General features: G+C 48.9%; 1 protein-coding gene across 4 annotated transcripts; it reads right to left on the bottom strand.

Annotated features, from left to right (window-relative positions):
* Window positions 1–970: 970 nt before the first annotated feature.
* LOC135828194 (gamma-parvin-like) lies at window positions 971–26854 on the bottom strand. 4 transcript variants are annotated; one of them, XM_065340638.1, is made up of 12 exons: window positions 26282–26854; window positions 22979–23192; window positions 17603–17754; window positions 17067–17201; window positions 15199–15357; window positions 14564–14657; window positions 13934–14014; window positions 8559–8653; window positions 6332–6461; window positions 3427–3598; window positions 2590–2653; window positions 971–1923 (listed from the first exon to the last, which is right to left on the bottom strand). In XM_065340638.1, the coding sequence occupies exons 2-11, from the start codon at window positions 23088–23090 to the stop codon at window positions 2602–2604; spliced, it is 1182 nt and encodes a 393-aa protein (XP_065196710.1). In that variant the 5' UTR covers window positions 23091–23192; window positions 26282–26854; the 3' UTR covers window positions 971–1923; window positions 2590–2601. The 4 variants fall into 4 exon arrangements, with proteins under 4 accessions (XP_065196710.1, XP_065196711.1, XP_065196709.1 ...); XM_065340639.1 differs by having other exon boundaries at window positions 22979–23158; XM_065340637.1 differs by having other exon boundaries at window positions 22979–23123.
* Window positions 26855–27516: the final 662 nt, after the last annotated feature.

The raw sequence follows: 27516 nt of genomic DNA, 5'->3' as shown, positions 1-27516 counted from the left end.
GGTAACCAACGATTTTCTTCCAGATGGCGAGGGATCCGGATGAAAGAGGACCGCCGGGATAAGCGAGGTCTGACTGTACACACACTAGACAGAGAGACTCAGGGTTGATCAGCGGCAAAGACATGCAGCACTGAGCACACCACCGTGGAGGGGCACAGGAGCCCCGGGCACCATGGTACACGACTCAATCACTGCTGGTCACGGTTACAGGTAACCATGGTAACGTTGCCGGTTTGGGTAACAGCGTCATGTTACACTCAGTGAGGTGCAGGACACACTAGTACACCGTGCTTGAAAAACACACAGCGCTCCTTACTACAACCTTGGGCTGAAACGATCATTTAATAACTCCTAGCAATCCACCAATATCATTAACGATCGTTACATTGGTTTATCGATTCTTGTCGGCTCTCTCGTGTACCTCGAATACCAAAAGTAATTTGTGGCACCGCACTATTGACATCTGTAGACATCTGGCCGGTTTTCAACATGAACTAGAGAATGTCATGTTGTTTCTAGAGCCTGTGACGAATCTTGTCACCACCGGCCCTCTGGCAACTGCTCTCATCTCCAACTTCTCCCACAAATGAGCCCAAAAGACCACGGCTTCTCTCCCGATCTCTTTCAAAGCCACAAATCAATTTCACTGCGCTTGGAAGTACATGATTGCACTCGTATTCACTATCGGATGAGGTGCAAGGGCTAGAATACGGTCACTGACATGCATACATAAAAAATCCTTAGCACACGTTTTGAACACGAACGAATATCGATTGCACTCTCAGTAACGATCGGTATTCGAGTTACCGGTATATGATTGTTTCAGCCCTACTACAAACCTCCACAGTTGGCTACGCAAGACCATTTTGTGGAGGCTGTAGTAAAAAGCAGTGTTCTTTTTCTTTTCAGCACAGTGTGTCCTCTGCCTTGTAACCATGGTCACATGCCGCTGTCAACCAAACCGGACATGTTTTCAACAAAACAAGGCGTATCGCACTGTAATAGGTACCAAACCAGCAGTGGTTATGCACAGTCAGGGAGGATTGCATGATTACAGTATCTGATGGTGTATACACAACGTCATCACTGCGTGAGCTTAGTATTCGAAAATACACTTATGCTACAAAAGCAGAAGAGAACAGAGACAGCAGAAGAGAACAGAGACAGCAGAAGAAAACACAGACAGCCAGCTAGGTCATTGTTGTGCTTGTAACACTGCGTTTCATGCACATAGCAAAGCTAAGGCAATCCTCAGACAACTGATAACCTGTACATCATCCGGGTCCAAATTTACACCCAGGCAGGTAGCTAAAACAGGGCGCGCACACTTATGCACTTATGCTATGTACAAAAAAATGTGAGGACTGAATGAGAAATGTAACCGAGCGGATCATTCGGCCCGGGAGACCTGGCGGCTGAACTAGTGCTGTTGGTCTCATTAACACTTAGCACAACATTGCTATGTGTTCCAGTGCTACATAGCCATATGTCAGCGGGATCGCATAGTTGCCAGAACTAATACGAGGCGCGGTGGCGGGCAAGAAGGGCAGCCAATAGAGGTGCAACCCAAAAAGAAGTTAGCGAACATCACAATGTAAGCCATCGTCACCGAAAGAGCTGTGCATACATTGTGCACGTACATGTTTGTATGTGTGTGTGTGTGTGTGTGTGTGCGTACGTGTGCGCGTGTGTGTGTGTGTGTGTGTGTGTCAGTGTGTGTGTGTGTGTCCATAACGGACTTGGTTAGTTGTAGGCAGCAGCATGGTTTCTTCACAGTGTCGACTAGGATAGCTGCTCATGGAGTCACATGACAGGGTTGATAGTGTCACATGACAGGGTTGATAGTGTTGCGTTGCCCGGTCTGCTACTTAGACTGCTTACTCACCATGTATGTGTGTGTGCAGCTTCAGTTAGCTATGTGACCTGGACAGACATACAGACACACAGACAGACAGGTGGACGGATGGATGGACGCCCGGACAGACGGACGCACATGCACGGACACAGTGTCTGCTCCAGGATTGTAGGACAGCCGGGTACACGTGTACCTGGCGCAACCATTTCAACCGGGTCGGAGCCGAGTACACATACAGTACCTGGCGCTGTCTCACCAGCCGAGTCATATGCGAGGACGGCGAAAACCTACACCAGTCGTAAACTCGTTTCAACTAACTTTCAACTGTTCACTAGCACTTAGCGCGCGGATCCGCGGATCCGACATAGTCACACTGACTACTTTCATTTCGACGCGTGCCTCTGCATGATCTGTCACACATACAAGCCATGTAGTCAGTCCTTTCAAAGTTCGAACGTGTAAAGTACCAACCGGGTCACAGGTGACCCGGTACTATATTTTCAACCGGGTCCAAGCGCCGCCCCACCGGGTCGATTACCCGGCTCACCCGGCTCTGGAGCAGACACTGGGACACATGTACGACATGGTGTGCATAGCGCACATAAGCGCACCATATCGTGAGAAATGAAGTCTCCTAAATGTGTAAATGGCTGCATTGGAATTTGCGGACAATTAGAAAAGTCTATAAATCAGTCTAAGTTAATATCTGAATTTAGGATAGCATCGATCCTCACCTTAGCAATGTTTTATGACTGCGAAGACATGTGCTTTGACTTGCGGAACAATGCATACAGTAGCCTGCATGGATTAGTCACAAACACAGACAAGACAGAAGAACAAGAATGAAGTGAGTGAAGCACCAATATCAGTGAGCAAAGGCTGCCCAACTCGTACCGGTATATCCCAGGCATGTCTTTAGCCTGCCATTGAGCCATAGTACACGGGGGGGGGGGGGGGGGGGGCACAATGGGCACAACTCTCCTCGGAGGTCAGTTTGCCACTATAATCCAGTATAACCTATTGAGCCATGGGACATGATGCCGCGACGTTCTGCTGTCGTACCAGCAGTGGATAGAGGTTGCAAAAGCAGTGGTACACGCTTACAGGGTTACCGGCACAAACTACTGTTTATTGCAAGACGACTACGGAAACACAACTATACACGACGAACTCAACACGAAGGCTGACGTCCAACCAGACTGGTCGAAACCTGTCCCACCGCACTGACCTAAACATGTCCCACTGGACTGACCTAAACATGTCCCACTGGACTGACCTAAACATGTCCCACTGGACTGACCTAAACATGTCCCACTGGACTGACCTAAACATGCCCCACTGGACTGACCTAAACATGTCCCACTGGACTGACCTAAACATGTCCCACTGGACTGACCTAAACATGTCCCGCTGGACTGACCTAAACATGTCCCACTGGACTGACCTAAACATGCCCCACTGGACTGGTCGAAACCTGCCCCAACCAGACTGATCAAAAACCGCCGGACTGACCCAAACATGTCCCACTGGACTGGTCGAAACATGTGCCCGACGCACCGGCTGCCACTCACCTGAAAATAGTCTTCAGGTCGCCGTTGACGAGGTCGTCGGGAGTGACGGGACAGGTGGCCGAGATGATATTCTGCTGCTGCATGACGCGTATGACCAGACCGTTGTTATGCAGGTACTCGTCCTTGATGGTCGGGTTGATGCTGTAATCTTGAAGAGGTATGAAGTACTTGCCTGCACATAGGAACACATCAATTCGGAAAGAGTTTACAGGTTTGGAGTGGTTTTCAAACTCGATTCAGGTCGAATTTGCCTGTAGCGATCTCGCCGCATGACGTCAGTCGGTGCTAGTCAGTCACTAGCACGGCCTTATAAGCATGCGCAAGAAACACTTCTTCCTCTTTGCTCTAAATAAAACAACAACTAAACTTGACTCGGATGTTGAGCCAATAGTAAGTATGTAAAGAGAAAAGGACCTACACGTTACTATTTATGACTAACCCCCTTCCCCTCCTTGGCATTTTCCGCACCTGAGCCTTCCAAGTTGGAAGGTTGTTTGTTTGCGCTTCGTAGATGTGTTGGAGCTAGGTGTCAGGTCGTCGAATGTCTCAATATCCTTGTCAGTGTTGTGCCTTGTTGTCACACTATCTGACTGTATAATTATTATCTCGTTACCTTGGTTACCTTGGTTACCTTGGTGGACTGTTAGTCATAACTATTAACTTACAGGTCTCTTTCTCTTTACATAAAACAACAACTATTAGACAAAGTTGCGCTCTCGTCGGAGTTGTAATTATTAGGCCCCAGGGTGGTATGTCCCTGGATTCATCTGTCTCCACCTGACCAGATAAGACCTCTGCCACCTTGGGTGCCTAAACGCCTCAAACCTGGATTCTAATTCGGCCGGAAATGGATTTTGAATAGGTTCTGGCTATGGAGAGCCTGGCTGGAAGTATAAATCTACGATGCTCCCAGATGTTGACAGTAGTCGGTGTGTGTGTGTGTGTGTGTGTGTGTGTGTGTGTGTGTGTGCATGTGTGTGTGCATGTGTGCGCGTATGTGCGTGTGTGTGTGTGGGTGTGAGTGTGTGTGTGTGTGGGTGTGAGTGTGTGTGTGTGCATGTGCGTGTGTGTGTGTGCGCGTACGTGTGTGTGTGGGGGGGGGTGTGCGTGTGTGCGTGCGTGCGCACACGTGCGTGTGTGTGGGTGTGTGCGTGTGCATGTGTGTATATATGTGTGTATGTATGTGTGTGTGTGTGTGTGTGTCAGCTAGTTCGGTTGGTGGGTACACTTATGCCAGATAGTGTTGGGCCTGTTGCCAACGGGCTCGGCTGCTTGAAGGTGTATTGTTGTACCTACCACCTTTGTTGGTTTCAGGGTTCATATACTTTCTATTTGAAGTATACGTACTTGTTAACCATGGACTGCTTCTGGCTAGATAAACTCTTGTGTAATCAATGGTGCTAGTGAAGCTTTTATCAGATCCACTCTGATTTAGCCACCCACACTAGTACCAAGTATTACCTTCACTGGGGGCAGGGGTACCTGCAGTTGGATCCCGGGACGGATACCCTGATGCCGTCAATCCTTTTTCTGCACCTTGTCCTCACCCACTTACTGAGGTGTGGTGAGCCCATAAGTGGGATCATTTCAAGTCCACCCTAGTTTGGGGATTTCAGGGTGTGTCGGCCGTTGGGTGGTTCAATGGCCAATTGAGTCATCTTTCCAAGATTCCTTTTGAGTCTCTCTCCCCTCTCCCGGGGAGACCCACGTGACCAGTTTTGGCAGTGAGCAAGTACAGTACAGTAAAATGATTATTTTATGTTTGAACAAGCCCGAATACATGCCCCCCCCCCCCCACACACATAAAGACACAAATGCATGCACGCACGCACGCGCGCGCGCGCACACACACACACACACGCACACACACACACACACACACACACACACACACACACACACACACACACACACACACACACACACACACACATGAAGCAGCACATCAGTCCACAGCCCGTGCAGTGTCCTTAGGGCGCGCTCACACTGCGACCAAAACCAGCGTCCATGCGGCCATGCGGCCAAGTTGCATGGCAACGGCATGAACTTGACCAAAACGTCGCGGCCACGTTTCAAATCGTGACCGCGACCTCCGGAGGGGGGTGCCACGACTTGGCGGCAACATGATCGTAGACGTGAAGCGTATTTGTGTACAACCTGGCCTGAAGTATGTTCAATTTCTCAAATTCCGGTGTGTTGATTCATGAAACTCGGCGGTTGTCGATGTCATCCTCGACATTTGCACATTTTTAAAATTTTGTATTTGTGGTCCTGCACGCACGCACCGCCATAATATGCATTCTTTGCCCTTTTTAGACGATGTCGATTTTGTTTTTGTAGTTGTCAGTTGATCGGGTCAGTGACCAGTTTCTACAGTGTACTCGTTCAATACGATGGTAGGTTGGTCTGTTTTTTCGGTTTGGGAAATCATCTTTCTCTACTTTTCTGCGATGATGGAATGCCATACCTCAAGATATTTCAGTTACATGTCATCAGAAAATACAGTTCTCATCTCGGCAACAGACAAAAGAAACCACTACCGGAATTTCCACTACATGCACTGGCACTTGCTCTGACCACGAGGTCAGGAAAGCGAAAGCGCTTGGATGTCAGCGGCAGCTAGCCCTTCAAGAGTCCAAACCTACATGATTGTATGAATTATTTTCGTCTACCTCAAGAATACGAGCCACGAGGCACTTCCTCCATGGATCCAACATGCAACATGCGAAAAATTACATCCTAAACGGGCCACAACTTTATTAGGAAACGCACACACTCGTAAAGTTTGTGTGACAACTTCACGTCTACGCGTGTACGAGGCCTAGTGTGAGCACGACTGCCACGTTTCTGCGTTTTGCTGACGCATGGACGCGTGCTCATGGTCGCAGTGTGAGCGCGCCCTTACCAACAAGTTGCAGCAGCATGAGCATGACAACACCAGTTCTCATCTCTCGTCCTGGCTCAGTGATCAGTACTGACACTTTAGACAAATGATTGTTTGCAAACTTTGTCAGCACCGTCTTCACAGCGTCAACCTGTTCAAACATACAAATGCACACACGTACGTGCACACATGCACATATACGTACACACGCACACACACACACACACACACACACACACACACACACACACACACACACACATGCACGCACGCACACCATTGGACCATTGGACGCCCATCGCCGGAGGCGATGATGGCGATGCTACAGCAGAAGCCATAGCAGCTTGTGCTGGGATTGCACCATTCAACAGCTTGCAAGGCTGAAGAATTGACCGCCACTATTCAGCCTGGTCTACACCACACAGCTATGAAGTGGCTTTTTCTGGCCAGTGAATCCCTGCACACACACACACACACACACACACACACACACACACACACACACACACACACACACACACACACACACACACACACACACACACACACACACACACACACACACACACACACACACACACACACACACACACACACACACACACACACACACACACACACACACACACACACACACACACACACACACACACACACACACACACACACACACACACACACACACACACACACACACACACACACACACACACACACACACACACACACACACACACACACACACACACACACACACACACACACACACACACACACACACACACACACACACACACACACACACACACACACACACACACACACACACACACACACACACACACACACACACACACACACACACACACACACACACACACACACACACACACACACACACACACACACACACACACACACACACACACACACACACACACACACACACACACACACACACACACACACACACACACACACACACACACACACACACACACACACACACACACACACACACACACACACACACACACACACACACACACACACACACACACACACACACACACACACACACACACACACACACACACACACACACACACACACACACACACACACACACACACACACACACACACACACACACACACACACACACACACACACACACACACACACACACACACACACACACACACACACACACACACACACACACACACACACACACACACACACACACACACACACACACACACACACACACACACACACACACACACACACACACACACACACACACACACACACACACACACACACACACACACACACACACACACACACACACACACACACACACACACACACACACACACACACACACACACACACACACACACACACACACACACACACACACACACACACACACACACACACACACACACACACACACACACACACACACACACACACACACACACACACACACACACACACACACACACACACACACACACACACACACACACACACACACACACACACACACACACACACACACACACACACACACACACACACACACACACACACACACACACACACACACACACACACACACACACACACACACACACACACACACACACACACACACACACACACACACACACACACACACACACACACACACACACACACACACACACACACACACACACACACATGCACATACACACACACATGAGATCACAGCGGTACGTGCAGGCGGGCACAGGTTCGATGGACTTCTCGTGTGCTGTGGATGACAGTCATGAGTCAGTCAAGTGTCAAGTAAAGTCGGCGGAATAGCACGAGCTCCAGTGTGGGGAGCAAACCCTTTCTTACAAACTATCAATATCTTACAAAAAATGACCTGCACTGCATGCGCGAGTGCACCATGTTTACACATTTTTGCCAGTTTATTGGCATTTTTTTCAAGGATTGGGACGTTGTACCCTCCAATAAGGAATGTTTATATGATTTGTTGATGTTTTAGTAGCAAGAGGTCGTTAGTGGTGCTTCTTTGGGTGAAAACTTTAAAACGCAGAATTGAGACCTCCGGATACGGGGTCGACCTATAACCGGGATCGACTTACAACCGGTAAAATACGGTATCCGAATGTGACAAGGGTGAGAACAGGACTAAGTTGCGTGAACTGAGTGTCCCCCCCCCCCCTCCCCCCAGTTCCCGTACCTTTTCTGGTGCTTCGTTGAATAGCTTATCAAAGACGTCGTCGTCCGGTTGATAACCGTCATGGTGGTTATTGCCTGAGCTCCGGTGTGAGATTCCTTACATGGATGAAACGAGTACAGGAAAAACAAACAAAAACAGAGCAAAAATTTGCAAGAAGAACAAGAGGAGGATGTAGAATGTGCTGTGACTCGGAGTTTCACGCACAAGGCGATCACCAGACACCAGACCTCCGAGTAGCAACAGACACCAGACCTCCGAGTAGCAACAGACAACAGACCTCCGAGTAGCAACAGACAACATACCTCCGAGTAGTAATAGACAACAGACAACCACAGACTGCTGTCTGATGGTCGCTTTGTGTGTGAAGGAGTAACACAATGCATATTTCATCCTCCTTTCCTTGTTGGGACTGGCTCTGCCCTTCGGCATTGAACACTCTACTGGACCGCCCGGAACCTCTCCGTTTTAGAGCAACAATTCGATATCAGTTCATCTGAGTTCCACGTAGACACTACCTCTGATGCGGTTAAACAGGCAAAAACAAATTGGCACAAAAAAGAAATTACACTTTAAAGTGACTACACACTAAAGTTGAAAACCCAGGAAGGTTAATTAATTAGAGGGGTGCTGCGGCTTCATTCTCAATGTTTGGTTTTCGACGCTAAGATGAAGGTAGGTGAAAGAGAAAACCTCCCCACCAAGGGCGAGTGCCCAGAAGTGATCGGATCGGGAGTGACGACAAGTTTCGCAAACAGCTCTTCTTCGCTTTAAAACAATCTCCAAAACTGTATGTGCGCTAGTGCATCTTCGCTGGTAAGCTAATCACCGCTGATGTCACTCCGCAAAATTCAGAAGTTGTCTTACCGCCGGGCTTGATCACTTCTGGAAACTCCACGGCTTTAGGTGAGAGGGAATTTCGCTCTTCGTGAGAGGTCTTCTCACGCACTTACTCAGGGGCATAACTGGTCCCCCTTCTACGGCTGCATATGTGTAGGATGGCTGGTGCATGTCATTCATGGTCATTATGTGCATGCTGAACCAAGGTCGAGATTTTCAGGGGGGTGAACGTGCCCCGGTGCCCCCCCCCCCCCCATGCAGGCTACGCAACTGCTACCTTTGTCTTGGCATTGAAAACTCAACATCGAAAATGAAGCCCAAGTGCCCTTTTAAAAATCAATTGCTTGAGTCATGATATTTTCCTCAGCATATTCACAGTTGCAGCCCTACAAAAGCGAATCATTAGGTCCAAACAATTCACGGTTCGCGTGCGACTCGGCGGGAGGCCGAGTTTTCCGCATCCGCAGGAACACCATCACCCTCTAGGCTCAAGGCGGAGATGCAGCTCCTAAAGCGGTGAGAGGTGAGTAGGTCAGACCCACCACAAACTGGTCAACGACCAAAATTCCCTTTCGCTGCATCCAAACAGTCCACATCAACACTTATGGATTTGCAATGAAACAAAAAGCCAGCATCGTCCTCAAAGCGATGACGATGGCTGTGCTCTCATCATTGAGTATCTGCAACACGGCTGGCCTGCTCTTGCCAATGCTCCTCCCGTGATGCAGCCTCTTTTAGAGCATAGTGCACACTGCAGCCTGACTGACTGACGACGGCTTGCTTCTCTACGATCAGCGTCTGTACGTAGCACAAACTGCCCGCTCACCAACAAGAAATCCTGTGTCGCATTCATCACGATCATCAGGGTATCACCAAGAGCCGACGACGTCTGGCTCGCACTTTCGCCCGGCTGGTGGCCATCGATCTCCTCTGACATAGCCACTTTCGTCCAAACCTGTGACGAATGCAGTCGCCATCGCTCTCAGCCACCCAAGCCTCTTCTCTCCATTCCGCTCCCGGAGTTTCCTTGGCAACATCTGGCCGCTGACTTCTTCACTATTGAAGCCTGCAACTGCCTCCTCATCATTGACTATTTCTCTCGGTTCATTGAAGTCCTCGACATGCCCTCGCTCTCTACAGCTCGCGCGGTCAGCCATCTCAAGTCGCTGTTCGCTGGCCATGGCATCCCCGGCATTCTCACGACCGACAATGCACCGCAGTTCACTAGCACTGAGTTTGCCCAGTTCACATCTACCTAAGGAGTCCGCAACGTCACAAGAGGAGCCCGCCCCTCAATCCCCAAGCCAATGGCATGGCCGAGCGTGCTGTTCGCACAGTCAAGAGTCTGTTCCGTCAGGGTATTGATTGGCAGCACCTAGACCTCCTCGTGTACCGCAATACTCCCTTGGAGCATGGTCACAGTCCAGCCCAGCTTCTCATGATCCACCAGCTGCAGTCACCTCTACCTCTCTCTCCGGCAGAGAGACAGTCCCATCCAGTCGATAAGAGCGACGACCTTCGTGCCGCGGATTAGTGCCTAAAGGATCACCAAAGCCCCAACCATGCCAGTTGCCATGGAGCACGGACACTACCATCTCTGTGTCCCCGGCAACAGGCTGTCTATTTGTCTGATCGAGAAGAGTCTGGCCACGTGACTAGCCAACCGGCCTTGAGCTCCTACATCGTGCCCCCCCCCCCCCCCCCTTCGAGTGACTGCTAAGCAGTACACATGTCATCAAGCCCAATGGCCAAATATGGAAGGTGTTATTTATGAAATTTGACACGGTTCCTCTTCTCTGATCGGTTCGAGACATAGCTCATCGGAGTCAGTGCCCAATTTCCCTTCGGATAAGCCATACTTACTTTTGGCACATTAGCTCTTACAACCTCAAAGAAAAGAAGATGTTGTGGTATCTAGTGTGGTCATGTGAGTACAGTCAGACCTTGCTTAACCCTTTCAGCACGCATCACGTATATGTACGTGATCGTACATGTAACTGGCCCACGGATCACGTATATATACGTGATGCGTACAGTGAAAATGAACGTACTCTCGAGACATCCGTGGTCGACGGATCTTATCCCTACGTGGACCAGTGACGTGCTGGATGAACGTCGACAGTTCTACGATAGTACTGACGTGCGCATGTGTGCCGCTATGCACGCGTACTAGTACATAGATGTCGGGTGCGAAATTATTTGAATAATAGAATTTTGACAATTTGCTGTCATGGCGCGGCGTCGATATAGTGCAGACGGTCTTGATCATGTCCTCGACCTTGTCGTACTCGACCCTGACAGTGATGTCGAGCCGACATTGTCTGAAGACGACATCGTTCTATCGGAGGAAGATGGAGATCTGCCTGAAATTAGCGCAGCGTTGCCAGGCGATAGTGAAAATGAATTGGACGACGACGATGTCGTAGGAAACGCTGCGGATGACGATGTAGGTAGCGCCAGCAGCGACAGTGACGGTGAGAACGAGGGGGTATCTGCTAAAACGCACGTGGAAGCAGTCGAAGCACTGGCTGAGGGCGACGATGGAAGTGAAGGTCAGTGTGCGTATGGATCTGAAAATAGTACTCACAATTTCAAATTTTCAAATAATTGTACTAAAAATCTTGTCACTCAGCTGATCGCTCAATGATCATGAACGGACTTTTTTCCTCATTCACATTGCATGTAAATGTGTATTGTATTGCAAACGCTTATCATTGTGAGTTCCAAATTTGAATTATATTTTTAGTATTCATACACATGTACAACTCAATCTGCGGACAGAATTGTACAATGCAAATTATTATAATTATTAGCATTTGTGTGTGACACTGGGAACATCATAGGATTTGTCATGGATATTTTGAGGATCGTGGCAGGCTTTATGTAGTTGCTAGCTACCTGCTAGTTCACTGTAGTGGTATTGCAGCGATCAGCTACTTTGTGTGAGCTGCATTCAATAATTTGTGTGAGCTACATTCTATAATTTGTGTGTGGGGGGGGGGCACACTCGCGCGCGCGCGCGCGCTCGGGTGCGCTTTCATGCATATGTCCAATGGTGTACATGAGTGTACGGGTGAATGTGAATGCGAGAATTGCATGACTGGATAGGTCTGCATAGGTGTGAATATGTGCATGTCTCTGCCGGTGTCTGTTCGGCAAGAACCTGTTGCCTAGCTATTCGTATTGCATTCCGTGTTTCGAGGAGTCTCGCCGAGGGAAATAGAGCGGTACTCGCTCGTGTCAGGGGTGTTCAGGTCTGAGCACCGCTTGAGGATCGTGGCAGGCTTTATGTAGTTGCTAGCTACCTGCTAGTTCACTGTAGTGGTATTGCAGTGCTCAGCTACTTTGTGTGAGCTGCATTCAATAATTTGTGTGAGCTACATTCCATAATTTGTGTGTGTGTGTGGGCGCGCACTCGCGCGCGCTCGGGTGCGCTTTCATGCATGTGTCCAATAGTGTACATGAGTGTACGGGTGAATGTGAATGCGAGAATTGCATGACTGGATAGGTTTGTATGAGTGTGAATATGTGCATGTCTCTGCCGGTGTCTGTTCCGCAAGAACCTGTTGCCTAGCTATTCGTATGTATTGAATAGTTCCTGACGCCCCTCAGCTGTCTTCAGCAAACATGACCATATTTGGTCATCATCTACTCAAGAACAAAACCGTAATTATGTCAAACCTAGTTCTTACCATCATATCCACCTGGCCATTCTAGTATAAATGAGCTGCATGCTCTGGTACTTTCAACCCGTATTATGGGAAAATTCATCAAAAATGCGTATATTTTGTACTCGTTTTACTGGCTTCTATTGACCAAATATGGAATTTTGTGTTGGGAATTGTTCTCACTGAAACCTATGCATTCCGCAGAAAAAATTGTGAGTGAATAGGACTACTTTTGGAAAATCACGAAAATCACTGGTTTTGGCTCCGCGGGTCAGTTTCACACCCTGGCCGTGCTGAAAGGGTTAACGCACACATCCGTTTTCCACAAAAAAAATATCCGGATAGGCGAGGGAACCGGATAATCGAGCACACATACTGTATGTATGCATGACATATGCTGTAAATTGGTAACCAACGATTTTCTTCCGGATGGCGAGGCATCCGGATAAAAGAGGACGGGATAAGTGAGGTCTGACTGTACATGCATGACACCCATGTATACATGTACATGTACTATGCTGGTATAACTCCTCTCATCCTCATCCACTCACACATATCCTAACATTCCATTCCTCCTTCCCCCTTTTAGCCTGCACGTAGTAGACTGCATCTGTTCTAGGTTCTTTGTCCTTCGGGAGTACGCAGGTTAGATCCAAGCTCTTGGCTCTCTGGTTGGTCGGGGTAGACTAAAGCACAAAACACTACGCCCCCCCCCCCCCCCATATCCCACAAACACCCCCTCCCCCTACCACCCCTTCCCCATCCCCCCATCCCCCCCCCCCCCCACACACACACACATGATGTGCTTGCAACTTGCAAGCCAACACATGAACATAAACGGAGACAGCGTGACACTCATGCGGACCCAACCTGCGGTGATTTGTTCTTTTCTGGTCTTTGCTTGCATGCCGTGAGATGTACGATCAATTTCCATCACCTCCAGCACAACACCTGATACATGACCCACATGTACCGGTACACACACAGAACATACACATACACATATACACACACACACACACACACACACACACACACACCATAGACGATACAGAAAAGCGAGGATTATTTTTACAACGAGTATGTAGACAAGTGGTACAGTAGATTTTTCTTTTGACCAGACGAGACCAGACGAGACCAGACGAGACCAGACGAGACCAGACGAGACCAGACGAGACCAGACGAGACCAGACGAGACCAGACGAGACCAGACGAGACCAGACGAGACCAGACGAGACCAGACGAGACCAGACGAGACCAGACGACGCTTGCAGACACCAGCACAAGCACTGCACCAGTCAGCCTGGTCTCGTCTGGTCAAAAGAAAAATCCACCACTACTATTTGACGTGGCGGACCTACTGAAGATGGCATCAACAAAATTATGACAGACAAGGACGAAAGAACGAATGCAATTAAGCACATGCATGCATGCATGCACGCCAGCAAATACGCACGAGCGCGCGCCCACACACACGCATACACACACATGAGTTCACACCTGGAGGGAGTTTAACGTCTGGTGAGAAGTGATGCACCATGGCAACCAGAAGACGCAGCGTGGCCACCATGTCCCGTTGGTGTATGCCTAGAACCTGTTGTATGCACATCAGATACACATGTGTATACGCATGTACACATACACATACACACATACACACACATACACAATGACAAAACAAGACGCTTTGCCTCCGCCTACGTCTCTATCTCCCTCTCCCCTCCCCCCACACTCCCTCCCTCCCCCACTACCACCTCCTCCCCTCAATATTCAACGAAACAACGTCAGCTACTGCTGCATGCCTGATGAAGCCCCAGGCAGAAGCGGACACAGGAAAAAAAGTTATCGGAAAATTTGCATCGCTTCTAGCATGGTAGGCATACAGTATGTTCACCAAAGACAATACGCCTCTGTAGATGGTCGGCAAATATACTGTCTATCTACAGAAATAGTACCCGAGCTACGGTACGGCACCCCCTTCCCCTCTCCTCCCACTCCCCTCCTCTCTCTATCTCTCTCTCTCTCTCTCACTCTCTCTCTCTCTCTCTCTCTCTCACACACACACACACACACACACACACACACACACACACACACACACACACACACACTCTCTCCACATCCATACGGCTTACACTCCAAGGAGATTCATCCTCGGAAACACGCATGATGTCGTTGAAGATCTTGAGCACATGGGCCAGTCGGTCGAGCTGGCTTTTCTCAGAGAGAGCAATGACACTGGGCATGTTGTGATGGCCTCCACCAGTCAGTTCGTCAGCCAAATCAGCCAGCACCTGGTCATAACAACAACACAGCAACAAAGCAAGTCAGCCAGCAACACAGTAACAACACAGCAACACAGCAACACACTAACTCAGCCAGGAACTGATCATAACAACAACAACACAGCAAGTCGGCCAGGAACGGCTCAAAATACAACAACAACAACAACACAACGACAACACAGCAACACGCCAAGTCAGGCAGGACCTGATCACAAGAACACAACAGGAACACAGCAACACCCACCCACACCCACCCACACCCACCCACACCCACCCACACCCACCCACACCCACCCACACCCACCCACACCCACCCACACTAGTTTCGTTCCCCAGCTAAAAACATGATAAACTACAGAACAACCTGTGAGTACACAAGGGCGTCGGAACCGCACCGGCCGGGGCAGCCATGGCCGCCCCACTTTTTCGGCCGTTTTTTTTTTTTTTTTTTTTTTTTTTTTAGCACACTGCAACAAAGCGCGATGATCTCAGCGCAAACGTACGTGGCAAATCCTTGTCCCCGATCGTGGTTTGTTGCAGAATCAAAAGTCCATGTACACTGAAATGGCACCAAATGCCTGGAAATGCTTGCAATTGGCTTCAATTTTTGAATTTTTTTCCCGGGGGAGGGTAATGTTTGTCCCCGATTGTAGCATCTTCTTGTTTTTTTGCAGAATCAAAAAGTCTTTCATTGTAGTTACCGTACACTGAAATGGCACCAAATGCCCGGAAATGCTTGCAATTGGCTTCAATTTTTGAAATTTTGTCCCGGGGCGGACCCCCGGACCCCCCTTCCATGGCCGCCCCACCTCCAAAGTCGTTCCGACGCGCCTGGTACAGTACTCTCGGTCTCCGAAGAACAACCAGGCTAGAATTTCACCAAGCACAGCATACCAATGTATATACGGTGACTCAACTGCATGGTGCATAGAACTTTTTCGTCCAAGGATAGGCCTTGACAGATTATGCTAGCATAATTTTTCGCATAATTCCTACCAAAATTGAATAATCGCATAATTCGAGGCAAATTGCATACGAATCGCATAAAATTGGAATAATCCGCCTGTTCGCATCAAATTCCATACAGTTGTACATGTTCTGCAAGTACAAGTACAAGTAGATGCACCAGGAAGTCGTAGGTTTACGACTCCCTTGATAACATGTCCAGTCCACTACATGTCAGTGACGGTCGTAGCTAGGTCGGACGGTGCGTTGACCCTGTTGAACTTTTGCTACTACAGTACAACGCCCTCTACAAAAAAATTCCCCTGTAATTTTGCACAGAACCATTACATGTACATTGTACATTAGCAGCATATGTGAGCATAATGCGGCATAATAATTATGATAACTTTTAGCATAAAAACAGCATAATTCTGCAATTTTTTCAGCAATGCGAAAAGCATAATTTCACGAAAATATTAGCATAATCTGTCAAGGCCTATCCAAGGAGCTTTCGGACTAAATGAAATGCCGGACTGATATCCATTTGTCCAGCTTTTCAATACACTCTTATGATCCATGGACGAAATTTCACACCAGACGAACTCCCTTTCTTTGGAGTTGGACGAAATCATTGACCGACGAAATTTTCTGCTTATACAGTACATGAAAATAGTAACGGTCTAGGCTTGGAGGCTGCCCCCCCCCCCCCTCCCCTCCCCCCCCCCCCCCCTCCCCAGTTCTTCGGCACCCAACAGCAGTACTGTAAGTATCACCTGTCCATCGTAGAAGTCTTCGCGTATGTCCTTGACGACAACCCGTCGATCGCCGAGAACATCATTCACCCAGTCCAGCAGTGAACTGCAGAGAGACTTCACGTCCTCTGCGTCCATTGCCTCATGTGCCAACACCTGCAGGAAAACAACAGCGGGCACAAGGACACAGGGACAATACCGGCAACAACATCATCAGTAGTGACAGCGGCTTTTCAAAAAACATGATGATGATGATGATCATGATCAAGGCTTCGGTGGATTGATGTGGTGAAATCCGACATCTCCCCTCTCGGACACACGCTCGAGGATTGCCTCAACACTGCACGGGACAAAGGGTTATAACGACAGTGACAGTAGCGACAACAATCTCCAACGACGATGACGACAAAACACTGCAGGGAAAAGTAATTATTGTTGCATAACTATTAACTAACTTGCACACACATGCAAACGTACATAAACACACACACACACACACACACACACACACACACACAGACGCGCATGCACACACACACACACACACACACACCAACCTTCCAATGGCTACCGGAGGAGTCAGTATCGATCCAGGGACCCAGCGGTTTATCATGCGGCGCCAGCGCTTGTTCTGTTGCCTTATCCAGTTCACGTACTTCCTCCTGATCATGCTTGGCTCCACGCAGGGTAAACGACCAATGAAACAAACCTGCCAAACAAGAACAATCATGGCAAATAAGAAAAATCACGGCAAATAAGTACAATCATGGCAAATAAGAACGCGTTGGAAGGCGCACAGCACACTGCCTTTGGGGGTGGTCTGGTAGGAGGGGGTCCGGGGGCTGTCCCCCATGAAAATTTAGAAATAAGGGTGCAAAGTCCTGCATTCTAGGCACTTTTGGCCGTGGTCGGGCGAAAAAGTGGTCCGGCCAAAACCGCACCGACCGGACCGGCTGCTACTTGGGTGAATGACACATTGACATTTTACATTAACCCACATGCATGCACGCATACACACAATAAAACTTAAAACAACCAAAACATCAATATGCACATTTATCCAGACACGCTCTCACATACACACGCACGCATGTGCGTGCCAAACGTACAAAACGTGGACACGTGTACACCAAGCAGATAGAATACAAGGAAGTGGGGTTTGCCATAGTTTGTTTTTTTTCAATTTTGTCTGATAAATATTTACGAGACTTTGCATCGAGCGACACCGTGGATAACATTGAGCCAAGAATTATGCAATAAACCAGAAGAGATATCTCTTCACAAGTAGGCAAATAAATGCGTAGGTGCCCGGCAACAGCAATCGGGCGAGTCACAGCAATGTACGTATTGCAACTTCAATGATACGCATACACGGTTGACCACCCATGCCTCCATTTTCGGCGGGTCAACCACATGGTGGCCCGGCAACTTCAAACGGGAACACACTGATACAACATACACAGTTGACCACCCATGCCTCCATTATCGGCGGGTCAACCACATGGTGGCCCGGCAACTTCAAACGGGAACACACCGATACAATAGACACAGTTGACCACCCATGCCTCCATTATCGGCGGGTCAACCACATGGTGGCCCGGCAACTTCAAACGGGAACACACCGATACAATAGACACAGTTGACCACCCATGCCTCCATTATCGGCGGGTCAACCACATGGTGGCCCGGCAACTTCAAACGGGAACACACCGATACAACATACACAGTTGACCACCCATGCCTCAAACCGGCGGGTCAACCACACAACAACATACAGGTGTCACAACACTGAGACAGTACAGCACAACACTGAGAGGCAAATGCATTTGACCCTCCTTGGGGCCTCGTCATGTGACACAAGATACCGACGTGTCATGTCTAAAGGGAGGGAGGGAGGGGAGAAAATACAACCTTGAGTCACTTTGGCTAACTGGATGACAGAAATTGTTGACAAGGAAGTTGCTTTGCTGACACGAGGCAGGGCAAAGCGGCCACGCAAGATTTATTTTTTCATCCACCATTTTCGGAAAAAATATTTTTTATTCATGTGCCGCGTGACGAACCGTGACAAAACACGTGCATGCGTGGGCTAACTTGGCTTTGCTGCTCAAAGCCGTCATTTAACCCACATGCATGCACGCATACACACAATAAAACTTAAAACAACCAAAACATCAATATGCACATTTATCCAGACACGCTCTCACATACACACGCACGCATGTGCGTGCCAAACGTACAAAACGTGGACACGTGTACACCAAGCAGATAGAATACAAGGAAGTGGGGTTTGCCATAGTTTGTTTTTTTTCAATTTTGTCTGATAAATATTTACGAGACTTTGCATCGAGCGACACCGTGGATAACATTGAGCCAAGAATTATGCAATAAACCAGAAGAGATATCTCTTCACAAGTAGGCAAATAAATGCGTAGGTGCCCGGCAACAGCAATCGGGCGAGTCACAGCAATGTACGTATTGCAACTTCAATGATACGCATACACGGTTGACCACCCATGCCTCCATTTTCGGCGGGTCAACCACATGGTGGCCCGGCAACTTCAAACGGGAACACACTGATACAACATACACAGTTGACCACCCATGCCTCCATTATCGGCGGGTCAACCACATGGTGGCCCGGCAACTTCAAACGGGAACACACCGATACAATAGACACAGTTGACCACCCATGCCTCCATTATCGGCGGGTCAACCACATGGTGGCCCGGCAACTTCAAACGGGAACACACCGATACAATAGACACAGTTGACCACCCATGCCTCCATTATCGGCGGGTCAACCACATGGTGGCCCGGCAACTTCAAACGGGAACACACCGATACAACATACACAGTTGACCACCCATGCCTCAAACCGGCGGGTCAACCACACAACAACATACAGGTGTCACAACACTGAGACAGTACAGCACAACACTGAGAGGCAAATGCATTTGACCCTCCCAAAAACCAGTGTTTACGACCAAGCATTTCTCACGGCATCGCTCATTAGCATAACTTCCTGCAAGTAACCATGGCAAACCCCTAAGTGATACCCACAGAGCCACACCGGCACAAGGACTGCACAACAAGCGGAAGGCACAACACTGTACAACACTACAAATGTACCTCACTTCTGTTCTCAACACCACATGGGCGTGGGCTGTTCCAGTCTTTGCTGCTAGCCATTGCACAGAGGGTATACCGGCTGCACGCCTGACATAGTGATCGGATGCTGCACTTCGCCAGCAGCCTGCACGGCATATGGCTGCTTCACAGACACTTGTACTCCGGTGAGCCATGAGTGTGGCCCCGCCAATGCGCACAGAATGGGAGCTCACCCGGTTGCAGTTGAGGATCCTAGTCGAGAAAACTCGGGAGAAGTAGCCGCCGTCGACGAACACAAACACTGGCCGTGAGCTGCCGGCAGTAGCGGTCAGGGACCGGAACTCGGCCATAGCCGAAACTGGGTACATCAGATTATGTGTGCGCAAATACCGGGCTTAAAGGTCTGAGTCGCTCATGAGATCATTGCTGGCAGCAATCAGAGCGGCGAGTTCAGCAGAGGAGTTGGCACCAGGCACTGGTTGGCTGTGGAAGCCAGTTCTCGGAAGCGAGTAATCACAATAGGTTCATGCTGCATCTCAGCGGCCCGTTGCCCCAAAAACGATTGTCCTTGATAGAAACCGCAGAAGCCAACATCAGAGGCATCCGTGAATAGCTCAAGGTCAGGGGACTTTGAAAACTCGACATCGTAGAAGAAGGATTGGCCATTCCAGTTTGCGGCAAAGGAGCGCGACCATTCGATGTCCAAGTGAGCTTTTGTGTTGATGTTGACTACTGACTGAAGAGACTGAGAGAGTTGTCCAGCTAAGATACAGGAGTTGACGGATGAAGGTCCTGCCAGGAGGAACCACCTTTGCGGCAAGGACAAGGTTCCGATCAGCGACAGCAGTTCCCGCGTTGTGTAGCTAGTGCGCGTGGACTACTCACTCAAAGCCGCTAGAAAGGCAAATAACTTCTTGTCAGGTAGCCGCATCACCTGGTCCTCGCTGTCGACTTCTATGCCAAGTACCGTCACCACTGTTGCTGGGCCGACCACCTTGCTGAGGTTGTGGAAGACCTGCGGAACCGTTGCTTTCAGTTGAACTCATTCCATTGACCATGAAGCACATGATAAGCACCTTGTTAAGTGCAGCGTACTGGTTCTTGTGCTGGCCTGCACAGCTATCAGGAATAGTTTTACCCAGAATGACTGGGTTGATGATTTCTCCCTAAGAGAGGGTAATGCCACGTGCACAGCAGATGTGGTGCATAACGAACGCACAGTGGGCACAAAATCTTCATATCCACATCAAAGGCCACAAGCGTTTGACAACCACACCTGATACGTAGATGATCAACGATCGTCCCTGCACTCAACGTCGCTCCAGCAGTAGTAGCATGTTGCAAATCACCATTGTACGTTGTCCATGTAAATGCCTCTGCTCCTTGTCTACTTCTTTGGCTAGATTTTTTGACAGGTAATCACAGCCATTTCTGAGTTGGCGTCAACGCCACTCGCCACGTCGAGGCCTAAATAACTGGTCCTCTGCTTCGAGTAGTTCTTGCTTGGCCTCATGAACTCCAGGAAATTCACTACTGCGACCATGAGCTACTCTATCTGCCCACGCAACAAATAAATATTTCAACCAAGCGCGATCGATCGCTGTTTGAAGTTGTGAATTTTCAAGCGCTTCCAGCTCACACGAGTCAGCGCTTGTCTACGCAGACTAGCACAACTAATACTCTTGTACAGCTTGGCTAAAGTTTTACTTCAAGCGCGGAAGAACAAGGCGGCATCTGCACAGTGACACGTTGCACACAGGAATGTGCCAGGCCTTTCCACTCGGCACCATCTTGTCAAACTCTCCATTACGGTCCAGGATTGAGCAGAGTGAAAGACCAATGAAACAAACCTATGCGCAGGAACAATCATATCACGGCCATTACGCACACCTTTGGTATTTGACACATTGGGACTTATACTCAAGTTCTATTTCCAGGATCCTCCAAAGGCAAATGTATGACTGTACATCCTGTATATAGTGAAACCTGTCTAAGACGACCGCTCAAGGGACCTTCAAAATGTGGTCTCTGTTACCAGGTGGTCACCGTATCCACGGTCATTTGACTGGAAATAGCATCACTTGGTCTGGTTGCGGTGGTCTTCTAGGACAGGTGGTCGCCTTATCCAAGAGGTCGCCTTATCCGAGAGGTCGCCTTATCCGAGAGGTCGCCTTATCCGAGAGGTCGCCTTATCCAAGAGGTCGCCTTATCCGAGAGGTCGCCTTGACACGTTTTACCGTATACGGTTCAGGGCCTACATCTAGTACATAAATCAAAGGAAGTGTTCCGGGATACGATATGTCTACTCACACAAACCAGACCACAATTACTTCCTCCGCGTCATTAAAATTGTCGCTTCGCACATCGCAATGTTTAGGACTTGCTCGTCTAAGTCAGGATGTCGGAATCGTGGTTTTCTGTGTTCGAACATTGGTGCGACCCTTCCTGCTCAATGTCTACTTGTTACTGAAGCGACAATTTTATTGATGCGGAGGAAGTAGTTTATACCAAGCACGCATGCACGCACGTACGCGCGCAAGCACACGCACACACACACACACACACACACACACACACACACACACACACACACATACACACACACACACACACACACACATACATACATACACACACACACACACACACACACACACGCACACACACACACACACACACACACACCACTCACCAGACACACACACACCACTCACCAGACACACACACACACACACACACACACACACACACATACACACACACACACACACACACACACGCACACACACACACACACACACACACACAAACACACCACTCACCAGACCCGTCGGTAGAGTCCGTCCCAGACCTAGTACTGGTAGCATAGCTAGCATCATGTCCCAGCGTGTTGCTAGGCGACGAGCCCTCTACCTTCGGAGGTAACAACGACATGATGACTGCAGCCTCCTGGAGCTACACTTCCTTCTGAAACAATATACCAAATTTACAGATAGGAACAGCTATCCTAGGGCAACAGCCACAACGCCACAAACACTGAACAACAGCAACAGCAGCAGCAACAGCAGCAACAGCAGCAGCAGCAACAGCAGGAGCAATGTTTCACAATCACTGGCACAAGTGCCCAAACCCCATGACGATGTCAAACCTTTTAAATTTCCTCCCACAAATACCGGCCAGCACCAATAGTACATCAGTGCTTGAAGACAGTTGCAGTTAATATTGTAATGTCTTGTATTAAGCCTGTCTCATTATAACACTTAGAAACCTGTTTTGAATGGAAGCCTGATTTTCAAGATGTACTATCGGCACATACCGTATTTTTCGGAGTATAGTGCGCACCTTTGTATAACGCGCACCCCCAATCTTCATTGGGGGTGCGCACTTCAATCTTCATTGAAGTACATGCATTTCATATTCGGAGCATAGTGCGCACCTGCGATTTAGGGCCTAAAATAGCACATCTAAAGTGCGCACTATACTCCGGAAAATACGGTAAGCCTGGTTTTAGTGTAGACATCCCAAGTACATACTTCAAGTAGAAATACCTGTGTGAACGTGAAGTACATTGAAACCTGTCTAAGACGACCGCTCAAGGGACTTTCAAAATGTGGTCTCTGTTACCAGGTGGTCTCCTTATCCAGGGTCATTTGACTGGAAATAGCATTCCTTGGTTCTGGTTGCAGTGGTCTTCTGGGACAGGTGGTCGCCGTATTCGAGCGGTCGCCTTGACAGCTTTTACTGTAGTACAGTGCCGTGCGTTGATGTGACACACAGTCCCGTGCAATGGAATCCGGTCGCCCTGCACCATTTCGCAGCCCGGCGTTCGCAGGTCAGGGGCTGTGCAACGCCCACGTCAGCGCGTACCTGAGTGATTCGACTGGATTTCATTGAGCAACACGGTACATGCCAGGGTGAAAGTGCCATCACATGCACAATACTGTAAGTCAGCAAATATTCGGCGCATATTTATTTTCGGCCTGGTCACGTTTGGCTGAAAATTTGTGCCGGCCGAAATTCGGTTTCGCAGGGTTCAGTGTGACAGTGTATACAGGCGGCAGCAGTACAGGCCGAAAATTTGATGTGGCCGAATTGGGTATTAGCCCTGGGAGGCCGAAATTTGGATGGGCCGAAAATTTGTAGATTTGCAGTATGTGCTGCAAGATTTTGTTTTGTAAGTTCTAGTTTTTGACATGATTGCACTAAGTACATCATAGTGCAGTCAACTTCGCGTATAACGACACTCGGCGGGGCATCAGAAAAGTGTCCTTATTCGCGTGTACTGTGCTAACAAATGCGGGGATGCATGCGTGGACCACTGTACATGCAGGCAAGAGTACATAACCAAGAGTGTGCAACTCCTATCTAGAGCTGCGATGGGTTCACCCACGGTGGAATTGTTTTATTGCATCATTCTTTGGCAGAAGTGTGATGAAGTGTGTATGCTTTCCCGCGCTTGTTTTATAGATACGGTGAGAGTTCATCAGGTTCAAGACACATCGATCTATCGTCCGTTGTTCTACTTCGACTACCGTAGCTGTAATGTACAAATCATTTTGTACTTTGATCTCTGGTTGTGCATGATGGCATCAGTGAGCCAAACCGCCGCCAAAGACTGATGTCATGAAAAAATTCCGCCGTGGGCTGGGGGATCGTTGAGTTGCACACTCTTGGTTATGTCAGTGCTGCCACTTGCTCCGATTTTCGGAAATCATTCGATTTTTGATCGCCTGTCAGACAAACTGACTGATTTTGTTCCCAAAGAGGGACAACCGATTATTTTATTTTTGAGCGCCTTTTAGTCTAGTGTTCAGCAGTTGGCCATTCACCGCTTCCAGGTCGCGTTTTGCCAGTCATTGCACATGTACATGTAGCTGTAAAATGCACGCGTGTTTGCATGTGTGTGGACAATTAAAAATGCGTTCTGGGGCCCCAACAGCAAGCCATTTTCCTAAAAAAACTTCACCGGGGGACACCAACCCCCCCCCCCCCCCCCCTGGCGGATTTTTCTCCCTCCAAGTGTGGCAGCCCTGTTGTGTACTCTTGATGCAGGGAACTGCGCCAACACCCACAGTCAACACCCACAGTCAACACCCACAGTCAACTGGGTGCTGCTAACTATTCGGAGTGAGGGTAACATGGATGCAGCTAACGAGATTCGCCGCCCTTGTAGGGCATTGGTTGTGAGAGTTACCACCTCACCCTCGCCGTTAGGAGCTGCATCTGCCACCCTGGTATCACAGGCATGGTGGTGGCCTGGCACGAGGCAAACTTCCTAAGCTGGTTGTGTTTCTCAATACAATTGTATAGCTGGTTGTAACGTGGACGTGCAGACTTTACACTCCGTACAGTCAACTTGGCTAATAACGTGTCGACTGCCGATATAACGACAATTCGCGAATAACGACAGAATGTCCATGCCCAGAGCAAAGTCCCACCTAACTGTAAAACATAATTATAATGAGACTTCGGGTATAAGGACACTTTGCGAATAACGACACTTTTCTGATGCCCCGCCGAGTGTCGTTATACACAAAATTGACTGTACTTTCAACCTCGCACATAATGAGAACTCGCGAGTAACGATACTACAACTAACTAACTTGTAGTGTCCTGTTGCGTGTGCGGTGGACAAGGTCACCTGGAGTCATGGAGAGCACACGTAACGCGGAGCTTGAACTAATAATTTATTACTTACTCCACATGGTCAACAACCCTACGTGCCGCGGTTCACTGTGGCGTCACAAGCATGTACGCTCTGAACATTTGGTGGATTTTTCGAGAAGCTTTGCTGCAGCAAAGGAACCACGAGACGTTTGGTATGGCTCTTCCCCTGTGAGGGATTGTTCGAACTTCGAAGTGACTCGGCGACAGTTGCTAGTCATGAGGACAAGCAGCACCTTTCCGCCTGTCCGTTAGTTAGTCCAAACTTTCCGGAGTCGCTTTGGTGGTGTGGCGAACGAGGTCGGCCGGAGAGCGCATGTGCCGCGGAGGTGGACAGAAGGCTGGCGATATTATGTAAAGAAAAGAGCCATGATTGTTCCTATTGGAGGCCTGGGAGACGCATGCCAGTAGGTGGTATGTGCAAATTAATTTATACGCGTGTGTTTGCGATGCGTTCTTACCACCGATTTTCCGCTGCCCCGCTTGCTGATAGTCGACTATCTCGGAACTGGACTACACCGTCCGTGGCCGTTAGCGGTCGACGTCCCCGCTATGATCAGCCGCTCTCGCTCCGTGCTGCACACCGACCGCTACCTGCAGCGAGCACAATCGTCGCGACTTCAAGCACTACACCACCACTACCACAGATACTGCCAATACTGGGCGGCGAAGAAGTTCCTCTTGTTGTGTATGGCCCGCAAGGTTTCCGCTACAGCTGTACAGCTGCCCGCTGCGCGGAATCCGGAACACCTATCGGTAGCCCACGAATCGTGAAGTACGACAAGTCCGCTAGTCCACGCCACTGACTGGCACTGTAGTCTGTACTGATCGGACTCGGAGCGGAAGCAGACAAACAACCAGCTGAACTGGCTTATGCCAAAAGACTAAGTAATAGTTAGTTATGGCTAGGGCGCTCGCGTGGTGCAAATGCGAAGCGTAAACAAAGCTAGTTTGGACTGGAGACTGGAGTAAATGTACGCCGGGACGCGAAGCACAACTCGCTTTCCACCTCACACAAACCACCGCGTCAAACGAAAAACAGGCGAGGCAGGCAGCTAAACGTTACTTTTAGCGTGTACAATGTGTATCGCAGTTTTATGTAGATCTACTAGGATGTGCTCTGCATACATGTAGACCTACATGCACAGTATAAAGTACGTACAGTAGTCATGTGTATAACTGGTTCACAGTCAGCTGATCCAGCTCACGGCAGCTGATCCATGCCATGGCCATACTTCTCAGCTTTCCGTACAATTTCGGCCAATTTCCGTACTGCGCGGACAAAGGAGTGAATTTCCGTACAAATACGGAAGGTTGGCAGCACTGCAACTGGTCTAGGCCTGGGCTCTTACCATGCTTACACAAGGTTACGGTCTTACTGCTATGTCTTACTATGTCATGTAGTTCATGGTGATGCAGGTAACACACGGTGAAGACACAACGACACGTTTATTACGCTACGTTTTCGTGAAACCTGTGCCTGGATACTGGAATCTGGATAGGCTCAGTAGATCTACTGTTTGAGTTTGAGTCTGACTCAAAGTCAGAACTCCACAGCTATAATTATTATTACATGTATAGCTAGGTCAGGATCTACAACGAACTGTTCTGAGGATCTAGAACAGTAGAGTGTTTTAGTGCTACACTAGTATGATCACGGTAGTACAATCATCTACTGATATAGATCTACACTGAC

The sequence above is a fragment of the Sycon ciliatum genome, chromosome 12 (genome assembly GCF_964019385.1).
Source record: "Sycon ciliatum chromosome 12, ocSycCili1.1, whole genome shotgun sequence".
Classification (NCBI taxonomy): domain Eukaryota; kingdom Metazoa; phylum Porifera; class Calcarea; order Leucosolenida; family Sycettidae; genus Sycon; species Sycon ciliatum.
Note: the sequence above shows the minus strand (reverse complement) of the source record. Positions and strands in the feature narration are given on the sequence as shown.

What these genes read in the sequence shown, in the direction of transcription:
- LOC135828194 (XM_065340638.1), bottom strand. Translation starts at nt 23,090, where the DNA reads ATGTCGTTGTTACCTCCGAAGGTAGAGGGCTCGTCGCCTAGCAACACG. An exon ending in AAAAGAACAAATCACCGCAG is followed by an intron (nt 8,654 to 13,933) that starts GTTGGGTCCGCA and finishes CATCCATGTAAG; the next exon opens with GAATCTCACACCGGAGCTCA. An exon ending in CATGCTGCTGCAACTTGTTG is followed by an intron (nt 3,599 to 6,331) that starts GTAAGGGCGCGC and finishes TCCTATGTGCAG; the next exon opens with GCAAGTACTTCATACCTCTT.